Here is an 11401-nt window from a genome sequence, read left to right on the forward strand (position 1 = left end):
GCTACTGGAGCTGATCAGGGAGAGAGGAGAATGAATTGCGGGCACAGGAGGCCCAGGTCTTACTACATGCAGGAATAGAGGGAGACAACCACCAGAGGCAGGAAGTGGCCATCGTTCATCGGGGGGAGGGGGGAAGGCAGGGGATGGTCATCGGAGAAGGAGGGAGTAGAGACCCCGGCAGTTCCATGCACGAGTGTCCTTCGAGCAGATATTGGACACCATGTACCACCACCATCCGTGACTCCGAAAGGAGACCGTGCGACAGCCGTGCGAACTGTTGCAGGAGCTGGCATCTTGGGGAGGGGGAGGCGGGGGTGGGGGTGGGGGGGGGCGGTGGTGCGGGTAGGTGGTGCACCCACTCTCAGTAGCTGTCAAATTGACGGCTGCTCTAAACTTCTAGGTGTCTGGCTCTTTCCAGACTCCGAGTGGAGGCGTCTGTGGCATCTCCCAATCTGCTGTGCACGCCTGTGTGAGGCAGGTCACTGAGGCCCTGTGTGCCCAGGCCGGTCACTTCATCAACTTCAACCTGGACCAGGCCCAGCCTGAAGCCTGGACTGCAGGGTTCACTGCCATTGCAGGAATGCCTAATGTACAGGGGGCAATCGACTGTACACGTCACCCTCAAGTCCCCTACAGAATCTGCAGAGATTTGTCAATAGGAAGGGGTTCCACTCCCTGAATGAGTTTTTTGAAGGGGTAATCAAGAAGGTAGATGAGGGCAGTGCAGTTGATGTTGTCTACATGGACTTTAGCAAGGCCTTTGACAAGGTACCACATGGTAGGTTGTTGCATAAGGTTAAATCTCACAGGATCCAGGGTGAGGTATCTAAATGGATATAAAACTGGCTTCTTGACAGAAGCCAGAGGGTGATTGTAAAGAGTTGTTTTTCAAACTGGAGGCCTGTGACCAGTGGTGTGCCTCAGGGATCAGTGCTGGGTCCATTGTTATTTGTCATTTATATTAATGATTTGAATGAGAATATAGGGGGCAGGGTTAGTAAGTTTGCAGATGACAGTAAGATTGGTGGCATAGTCGACAGTGAGGAAAGTTATCTCCAATTGCAATGGGATCTTGATCAATTGGGCCAGTGGGCTGACGAATGGCAGATGGAATTTAATTTAGACAAATGCAAGGCGATGCATTTTGGTAGATTGAGCCAGGGCTGAACTTACTCAGTTAATGGTAGGGCATTGGGGAAAGTTACAGAACAAAGAGATGTAGGGGTACAGGTTCATAACTTGTAGCCACCCACATGACAGTAGAGAGGTGCATTGGAGTCCTCAAAATGTGATCCTGGTGCCTGGATCAATCTGGCAGGGTACCTACAATACAACCCAGTGATCTGTTCCTGTACAGGGGTCATGTGCTATGCCTTGCACTACCTGGAACAACACAGAGGTGATCTACTGGAGGAGGAGGAGGGTGTGGAGGTTGGGGTGGGTGACCAGCAGGAGGAGGAGGAAGAAAAGGAAGAGCACCAAGGAACACCAACCAGGCACTGGAGGCCTGGCAGCCCAAATGAGGCAGCAAGGGAGGCCCTGATAACCAGGTAGTCCTGCAACTAGGGGTTTGTGTCTGTGGGTTCAATCCCCCTCCCCTTCCACAATATCTTGCACATTGTCACACCAGAGTGGTGGGTACTCTGTGTTAGTGAGTTTCTTTGGCAGGCAGGAGGGTGATGATGACACCATTACGATGATGCCCTGGTGCAAACTCTGACTCTGTCCTGAGCTTCTCGTGCACGCTGGCACCTGGGCCCATGTTTGTGTAGTGGGTAAGGGGTCTGAAAGCCCCATACAGGGCCCCGGGGCGGGTGAGGTGGGGGGATGGGAGGGAATCACTGATCTGGGGGACCAGTGCCCTCCTTTTCTAAGTGACACAGCATTGAGGGGCCTCCCCAACTGACATCAACATGAAACATCCCCCAGTGATGGTCAAGAGGATTCCTATTGGAGACAAATCAGTCACAGGTCAGTGGTGAAAAAGCATTTAATTGCAATAAAGGTGTTTAATAAGATGTTGTAACATAAACACTTGTGAACAGAAATATGAAGGTGATTAAATATCTTTCTAATTAGTGCAGTCCTCCACCCATGCCACCTCAATACAACTACAACATCTGAACCTTATGTGGTCTGTGTCTCAGTGACTCCCCAGAACGTACGGTGAGGGTGGAGGGGGCAGCCGGCCTTGCCCCGTGGCCTGTAATGTGTGCGGCGGGCTGGGTCTTTGAAAGCCCTGGCCTGTTTCCAAGCATCTGGGATGTTTCCATGACAACCCCTTCAGCCTGCTGCCCTCAGATGCCCCATGTCAGGAAGGGGAGAGTCAGAAGGTGTGGCCACAGCCACAGTCTCCAGGCTGGGAGGCCCCAGCGTGGGTTCACACCCTTCCTCCTCCTCCCTTGGGGTTCCGGTGGGCCCCTGGATCACTCCACGGGACGGTGATGCTTCTATAGCGAGCTCCAGAAACTCCAGCGTTACCTGGCGCTGCCAGTCCTCTGCGATGGCCACTTGAGTCATGGGCCACCTCTCACTGCCTCAGCAAGTGCCCTCTGAGACTGGGCCACCTTCTCAAGGGCTGCTGCTGTAGTGGGCTGGGTCTCAGCCCTGTCCCACTGGGTCGCCTGTAAGCTCTCGAACCTCTCAGCTGTGACCCGCTGTGACTCAGGCATCGCTTGGAGCCTGCTACTCATGGTGAGGATTCCCTGCCCCAGACTTTCACCGCAGACACCACCCCTACAGTGTTGGCCTGGGAAGCACACAAAACAGGCAATAGCTGGTCTGCCTGAAAGCTTTGGGACTCCTCCCAACAGCCTCACAGGGGGCCCAGTGTGGCCGTCATTCCCTCTGACATTCCCTGACTCTGTTGCTGCTTCTCCAGCAGTTGAGGGAGAAGATGATCTCAGAGGCTCGGTATGTATCCTGGGGCCAGTGAGACCACGCGTCCCGCAGGCCCCCGCGTGCCAGAGGCCTCGAATGTTCCCTCCTCCACCCGGTGTACATTATCAGGTGTGTGGTGCCCACCAGGGAGTGACCCAGAAGCCTCAGCACTAACTGGACCCCCCGATGTGTCAGTATCTGGGATGGTGAGCTGTGAGGTGGAAGCTGACACCAAAACGGTGCCACCCTCGGCAATCTCTTCGGCCGTATCCTCCGAGGATTTGTCCGAGCTGTCCTGAAGGCCAGAAGGCCCCAAAGTGTCCGGATCTGTGCCTGTAACACAGGACACAAGTGCAAAGGGAGAGAGAAGAATCCAGGATGCCAAACACATCAATCACATTTCCCCATTGAACATAGAGCAAAGCAGCAAGAAAATTACATCACAGGAACAGATTCTTCAGCTGTCCAAGCCTGTAGTGACCCCCTACCCTTCCGGGGACCGTATGCCTCCATTCCCATCCCATTCACGTAGCTGGAGAGAGGCCCCTTAAAGATCGTTTCTGCATCTGTGACCTCCCCTGGCAGCAAGTTCCAGGATCCATTACTCTCTCTGCACAGATAAACATGCCTTGTACATCTCCTTTAAACCTCATCCCTCGCACCCAAAACTCCTGCCCCAAGAAGCTGCCTCAAAGTGATTGAAGGAATGACAGGCGCTTACATCCTGACAGCAATCTGACCATGCTGACAGCCCACATCTCCCTCTGAGAGCTCCAACACCCACCCCGCAAAGGGGGGGTGAGGACCCCCCGGCAGTCTGCCTCACCTCCTCATGGGTGTTATTGTCAATCTTCTCCTCCAGAGACAGAAGAAGCCATGAGAGAAATGGTGGTGTGACTCCTGCAGAGTATCGGGTGGTGGTTCTGAGAGGACAAGCACAGTGGGGCTCACTGGGGGAGAGGAAGGAGGTGCCTGGGGGGGTCAGGGTGCTGGGGATAGGAGGATCTGGGGGAAGATGCAAGATGATATCCAGCATTAACCATTGCTGCATGAGTGAGGGCACTGAAGATTTTCCAGCCCTGCTTCCCGGTTTCCCGGTTCGGGAGGGGGGCCAGTGCCCCGGCACTGACTGAGGCAGCAACTTCCTGCCAGGCCACATTTCCATCAGCCCCCCCCCCCATGGTCTGCATCCTCCTGGGGGGGGCAGAGGATGTTCTGCCTCGTCTCTGCTGCACCCAGCAGCCCCCCCCCAGGTCACCCTCAGAGTATGGGGGGTGGGGGGGGCTGGCCATGCGCACATTTTGTGCAGGATTGCCTACCTGTCTGTCTATTCTTGAGTTTTTAATGGAGTTGCCCCTGCTGAGGGCAGATCAGCTGCAGGTAGTTTGACAGAACATTCCAGCAAGTTCCATGCACTTTGCTTGTTAGAACTGAGGGGAAAGCAAGTGAGAACTTGCAGGATTGCTGCTGGGGGGGTTGTTTGGGGGGGGAGTTGGATCAGTGTCTCAGTGATTGGGGACAGGGGAGATGGAGGGAGGTGTCACACACCCATTGGAGTCTGGGGGAGATGGGGGCCTTGTGCGGGAGGGTCCGGGGAGAGGGTGAGGGGGAATCAACCTGCCTGAGATCTGTAGACTGGAGGGGGAGGGAGGATCACTCTGCCTGAGGTGAGTGAGGGGGAAGAGGGGTCTGCTGCCACTCTGCCTAAGTTTGTTGTGGGGGAGGGAGCCGCGATCAGTCTGGGTGGCTGGTGGGTGGGGGATGAGGGGGTGAGTAATGTTGTGGGGGGTGGGGCAATGTCTGTGTGAGCCATTATCCACCTTTCTTTTCTGCACATGCGCAATTGGAGGTGCCAATCAGAGCAGCAGGGTTTTCGGGTGCGTTAAGCCTCGCCCACGGGCTTGTGCATCACAATTCGGAATTGCTGATACGTTTCTAGGCAGGGTGCGTACAGGGGCACCTGAGAATGGGTCTAAAAGTCGGATCTCAAACACTCCCAGTTTCAAGTCCGTCCAGCACTTAAAATCAAAATGGTAAAATAGGGCCCAGTGTATGTGTGGAACTGTATCCCAGTGAGAGTCAGTGTGTGTGGAACTGTATCCCAGTGAGAGTCAGTGTGTGTGGAACTGTATCCCAGTGAGAGTCAGTGTGTGTGGAACTGTACCCCAGTGAGAGTCAGTGTGTGTGGGACTGTACCCCAGTGAGAGTCAGTGTGTGTGGAACTGTATCCCAGTGAGAGTCAGTGTGTGTGGGACTGTATCCCAGTGAGAGTCAGTGTGTGTGGAACTGTATCCCAGTGAGAGTCAGTGTGTGTGGAACTGTACCCCAGTGAGAGTCAGTGTGTGTGGGACTGTATCCCAGTGAGAGTCAGTGTGTGTGGAACTGTATCCCAGTGAGAGTCAGTGTGTGTGGGACTGTATCCCAGTGAGAGTCAGTGTGTGTGGAACTGTATCCCAGTGAGAGTCAGTGTGTGTGGAACTGTACCCCAGTGAGAGTCAGTGTGTGTGGGACTGTACCCCAGTGAGAGTCAGTGTGTGTGGAACTGTATCCCAGTGAGAGTCAGTGTGTGTGGGACTGTATCCCAGTGAGAGTCAGTGTGTGTGGAACTGTATCCCAGTGAGAGTCAGTGTGTGTGGAACTGTACCCCAGTGAGAGTCAGTGTGTGTGGAACTGTACCCCAGTGAGAGTCAGTGTGTGTGGAACTGTATCCCAGTGAGAGTCAGTGTGTGTGGGACTGTATCCCAGTGAGAGTCAGTGTGTGTGGAACTGTATCCCAGTGAGAGTCAGTGTGTGTGGAACTGTATCCCAGTGAGAGTCAGTGTGTGTGGGACTGTATCCCAGTGAGAGTCAGTGTGTGTGGGACTGTATCCCAGTGAGAGTCAGTGTGTGTGGAACTGTATCCCAGTGAGAGTCAGTGTGTGTGGAACTGTATCCCAGTGAGAGTCAGTGTGTGTGGGACTGTATCCCAGTGAGAGTCAGTGTGTGTGGAACTGTATCCCAGTGAGAGTCAGTGTGTGTGGAACTGTATCCCAGTGAGAGTCAGTGTGTGTGGGACTGTATCCCAGTGAGAGTCAGTGTGTGTGGAACTGTACCCCAGTGAGAGTCAGTGTGTGTGGAACTGTACCCCAGTGAGAGTCAGTGTGTGTGGAACTGTATCCCAGTGAGAGTCAGTGTGTGTGGAACTGTATCCCAGTGAGAGTCAGTGTGTGTGGGACTGTATCCCAGTGAGAGTCAGTGTGTGTGGGACTGTATCCCAGTGAGAGTCAGTGTGTGTGGAACTGTATCCCAGTGAGAGTCAGTGTGTGTGGAACTGTATCCCAGTGAGAGTCAGTGTGTGTGGGACTGTATCCCAGTGAGAGTCAGTGTGTGTGGAACTGTACCCCAGTGAGAGTCAGTGTGTGTGGAACTGTATCCCAGTGAGAGTCAGTGTGTGTGGGACTGTATCCCAGTGAGAGTCAGTGTGTGTGGGACTGTATCCCAGTGAGAGTCAGTGTGTGTGGAACTGTATCCCAGTGAGAGTCAGTGTGTGTGGGACTGTATCCCAGTGAGAGTCAGTGTGTGTGGAACTGTATCCCAGTGAGAGTCAGTGTGTGTGGGACTGTATCCCAGTGAGAGTCAGTGTGTGTGGAACTGTATCCCAGTGAGAGTCAGTGTGTGTGGAACTGTATCCCAGTGAGAGTCAGTGTGTGTGGGACTGTATCCCAGTGAGAGTCAGTGTGTGTGGGACTGTATCCCAGTGAGAGTCAGCGTGTGTGGGACTGTATCCCAGTGAGAGTCAGCGTGTGTGGGACTGTATCCCAGTGAGAGTCAGTGTGTGTGGGACTGTATCCCAGTGAGAGTCAGTGTGTGTGGGACTGTATCCCAGTGAGAGTCAGTGTGTGTGGGACTGTATCCCAGTGAGAGTCAGTGTGTGTGGGACTGTATCCCAGTGAGAGTCAGTGTGTGTGGGACTGTATCCCAGTGAGAGTCAGTGTGTGTGGAACTGTATCCCAGTGAGAGTCAGTGTGTGTGGGACTGTATCCCAGTGAGAGTCAGTGTGTGTGGAACTGTATCCCAGTGAGAGTCAGTGTGTGTGGAACTGTATCCCAGTGAGAGTCAGTGTGTGTGGGACTGTATCCCAGTGAGAGTCAGTGTGTGTGGGACTGTATCCCAGTGAGAGTCAGCGTGTGTGGGACTGTATCCCAGTGAGAGTCAGTGTGTGTGGTTCTGTGTCCCAGTGAGAGTCAGTGTGTGTGGGACTGTATCCCAGTGAGAGTCAGTGTGTGTGGGACTGTGTCCCAGTGAGAGTCAGCGTGTGTGGGACTGTATCCCAGTGAGAGTCAGTGTGTGTGGAACTGTGTCCCAGTGAGAGTCAGTGTGTGTGGGACTGTATCCCAGTGAGAGTCAGTGTGTGTGGGACTGTATCCCAGTGAGAGTCAGTGTGTGTGGAACTGTATCCCAGTGAGAGTCAGTGTGTGTGGGACTGTATCCCAGTGAGAGTCAGCGTGTGTGGGACTGTATCCCAGTGAGAGTCAGTGTGTGTGGAGCTGTATCCCAGTGAGAGTCAGTGTGTGTGGGACTGTATCCCAGTGAGAGTCAGTGTGTGTGGAACTGTATCCCAGTGAGAGTCAGTGTGTGTGGAACTGTATCCCAGTGAGAGTCAGTGTGTGTGGAACTGTATCCCAGTGAGAGTCAGTGTGTGTGGGACTGTATCCCAGTGAGAGTCAGTGTGTGTGGGACTGTATCCCAGTGAGAGTCAGCGTGTGTGGGACTGTATCCCAGTGAGAGTCAGTGTGTGTGGAACTGTGTCCCAGTGAGAGTCAGTGTGTGTGGAACTGTATCCCAGTGAGAGTCAGTGTGTGTGGGACTGTATCCCAGTGAGAGTCAGTGTGTGTGGGACTGTATCCCAGTGAGAGTCAGCGTGTGTGGGACTGTATCCCAGTGAGAGTCAGTGTGTGTGGAACTGTGTCCCAGTGAGAGTCAGTGTGTGTGGGACTGTATCCCAGTGAGAGTCAGTGTGTGTGGGACTGTATCCCAGTGAGAGTCAGTGTGTGTGGAACTGTATCCCAGTGAGAGTCAGTGTGTGTGGGACTGTATCCCAGTGAGAGTCAGTGTGTGTGGGACTGTATCCCAGTGAGAGTCAGTGTGTGTGGAACTGTATCCCAGTGAGAGTCAGTGTGTGTGGGACTGTATCCCAGTGAGAGTCAGTGTGTGTGGAACTGTATCCCAGTGAGAGTCAGTGTGTGTGGAACTGTACCCCAGTGAGAGTCAGTGTGTGTGGAACTGTATCCCAGTGAGAGTCAGTGTGTGTGGAACTGTATCCCAGTGAGAGTCAGTGTGTGTGGAACTGTATCCCAGTGAGAGTCAGTGTGTGTGGGACTGTATCCCAGTGAGAGTCAGTGTGTGTGGGACTGTATCCCAGTGAGAGTCAGTGTGTGTGGAACTGTACCCCAGTGAGAGTCAGTGTGTGTGGAACTGTACCCCAGTGAGAGTCAGTGTGTGTGGAACTGTACCCCAGTGAGAGTCAGTGTGTGTGGAACTGTACCCCAGTGAGAGTCAGTGTGTGTGGAACTGTATCCCAGTGAGAGTCAGTGTGTGTGGAACTGTATCCCAGTGAGAGTCAGTGTGTGTGGAACTGTATCCCAGTGAGAGTCAGTGTGTGTGGAACTGTATCCCAGTGAGAGTCAGTGTGTGTGGAGCTGTATCCCAGTGAGAGTCAGTGTGTGTGGAACTGTATCCCAGTGAGAGTCAGTGTGTGTGGGACTGTATCCCAGTGAGAGTCAGTGTGTGTGGAGCTGTATCCCAGTGAGAGTCAGTGTGTGTGGGACTGTATCCCAGTGAGAGTCAGTGTGTGTGGAACTGTACCCCAGTGAGAGTCAGTGTGTGTGGAACTGTACCCCAGTGAGAGTCAGTGTGTGTGGAACTGTACCCCAGTGAGAGTCAGTGTATGTGGAACTGTACCCCAGTGAGAGTCAGTGTGTGTGGAACTGTATCCCAGTGAGAGTCAGTGTGTGTGGGACTGTATCCCAGTGAGAGTCAGTGTGTGTGGAACTGTACCCCAGTGAGAGTCAGTGTGTGGGGAACTGTATCCCAGTGAGAGTCAGTGTGTGTGGAACTGTACCCCAGTGAGAGTCAGTGTGTGTGGAACTGTACCCCAGTGAGAGTCAGTGTGTGGGGAACTGTACCCCAGTGAGAGTCAGCGTGTGTGGAACTGTATCCCAGTGAGAGTCAGCGTGTGTGGGACTGTATCCCAGTGAGAGTCAGCGTGTGTGGGACTGTATCCCAGTGAGAGTCAGCGTGTGTGGGACTGTATCCCAGTGAGAGTCAGCGTGTGTGGGACTGTATCCCAGTGAGAGTCAGCGTGTGTGGGACTGTATCCCAGTGAGAGTCAGCGTGTGTGGGACTGTATCCCAGTGAGAGTCAGCGTGTGTGGGACTGTATCCCAGTGAGAGTCAGCGTGTGTGGGACTGTATCCCAGTGAGAGTCAGCGTGTGTGGGACTGTATCCCAGTGAGAGTCAGCGTGTGTGGGACTGTATCCCAGTGAGAGTCAGCGTGTGTGGGACTGTATCCCAGTGAGAGTCAGCGTGTGTGGGACTGTATCCCAGTGAGAGTCAGCGTGTGTGGGACTGTATCCCAGTGAGAGTCAGCGTGTGTGGGACTGTATCCCAGTGAGAGTCAGCGTGTGTGGGACTGTATCCCAGTGAGAGTCAGCGTGTGTGGGACTGTATCCCAGTGAGAGTCAGCGTGTGTGGGACTGTATCCCAGTGAGAGTCAGCGTGTGTGGGACTGTATCCCAGTGAGAGTCAGCGTGTGTGGGACTGTATCCCAGTGAGAGTCAGCGTGTGTGGGACTGTATCCCAGTGAGAGTCAGCGTGTGTGGGACTGTATCCCAGTCAGAGTGATTGGTTTCTGGTATGAAGGAGAGAATCTATGAAGGTCAGTATTAACGAATGCTAGTTGGGATTAAATGTTGAGTTTATGGGATTTAAAATGAAATTGTGAATCTGTGCCGGCACCCAGGAGGGTGCTCAGAGTGAATCATAGAATCCCTACAGTGCAGAAGGAAGCCATTCGGCCCATTAAATCTGCACCAACCACAATCCCATCAGTCCCTATCTCTATATCCCCACATATTTACCTCGCCGATCCCCCAACACTCCTGTGGATGTCCAATCCACCTAACCCGCACATCTTTGGAATGACAGATGGTGTATGTGCCAGGCTGTTGGGTGGGGGGGGGGGGGGTGGTGGGGGGAGGTGATGGGGTGAGGGTGTGTTGGGGGAATCCAGCATCCCTGGACTGACAGAGTTTAAATGAATCCCAAAGAGGATTTACAGTTGGCCAAGGGAGAGACGCAAAGCACCAACAGCAGTGTGTGAAGCAGGGCTCTGGGGAGGATTGTCAATGTCTGTTTTCTTTCTCCGAGGCAGTGTGAGGAAGACGGCCAAACGTATTTCACCGTGGACACTGGGCAGACCAAATTCTCTGACCTCATCCAGCTGGTCGACTTCTATCAGATCAATCGGGGAGTGCTGCCGTGCAGTCTGAAACACTATTGTACCCGCATATCGCTTTAACCCTGGCACCTGCACAATAGACATCAAACACTGCCTTGCCAAACTGCTCTAATGTATGCACTTGCTGCACAGCGCCCGACAACTCACTCATGAATTGGCAGAGTTCAGCCAGCCTGCATCTACAGGGGGTGTGAAGGAATATCTCGTTCTCACCGGTTGTTCCATTTTTAAACAACGTTTTGAAGAATTTCCCTAATTTTTGAGAATGTGGAAGGGTGGGATCTGAAACCAATGTTCTTCAATCCGGAGACTGCGGAGGCAACAGTGATTGGTCCTTTCTGAAAGGCCATGTGACTCAGGGTCACAGCTCCATCATTGCTTGTAGAGTAAGTGGTGTGAAATTAGATTGAATCAGAGAATTGTCTGCTGCTGAAGAAAGTGTGAAGATGATCGGAGCGTGTAGTCCCAGGGCAGAGACAGCAGCCCCAGTGACACGCCAGCACACGTGTGGAACTCATCATGTCATTACTCTGATGGAACGGACACAACACGGACACACATGACCGGTTACACACACCCTGCGCCCGTGACATATCAAATCCCAAACCAGCCAATTATTCTTATCCTGAAGATTCCCACACACCGTCAGTTACTGCGCGACTGAGCGGTTCCCCTTCGCTGTCCTCGTAAACACAGAGTTTAATTTCCTCTGATTGTTGGCAGTGGGAAATCAGAACTGCAATAAATATCATGGAAATCCACCCCCCCCCCACACCCCCAGACACACAGCTCCTTAAACTGATCCCCTCATTAACATAAACAGGTCCTCATTAACATAAAGAGCTCCTTATTAACATAATCTCCTCATTAGCATCAACAGATCCTCAATAATAGACATATTCTCATTAACATAATGAGCAGCTGATTGACATAAACAGATCCTCATTAACATAATGAGCTCCTCATTAACATAATGAGTTCTGTTCGACTCCAGTCGCTGCTGAGTTCATTAATTATTACAGT

At 52.9% G+C, this 11401-nt stretch overlaps 1 protein-coding gene across 2 annotated transcripts in view; it reads left to right on the plus strand.

Moving 5' to 3' along the window:
- The window catches only part of LOC145359198 (growth factor receptor-bound protein 7-like), a 138526-nt gene extending 127755 nt beyond the window's left edge, over positions 1 to 10771 (plus strand). For both annotated transcript variants that reach the window (XM_080213663.1, XM_080213664.1), the window contains one exon: positions 10292 to 10771. In XM_080213663.1, the coding sequence (XP_080069789.1) occupies positions 10292 to 10438 (147 nt within the window). In that variant the 3' untranslated portion in view covers positions 10439 to 10771. The remainder of the gene's footprint in view (positions 1 to 10291) is intronic.
- Positions 10772 to 11401: the final 630 nt, after the last annotated feature.

This window comes from Carcharhinus amblyrhynchos, chromosome 27 (assembly GCF_965287045.1).
Source record: "Carcharhinus amblyrhynchos chromosome 27, sCarAmb.v2.hapA, whole genome shotgun sequence".
Taxonomy (NCBI): Eukaryota; Metazoa; Chordata; class Chondrichthyes; order Carcharhiniformes; family Carcharhinidae; genus Carcharhinus; species Carcharhinus amblyrhynchos.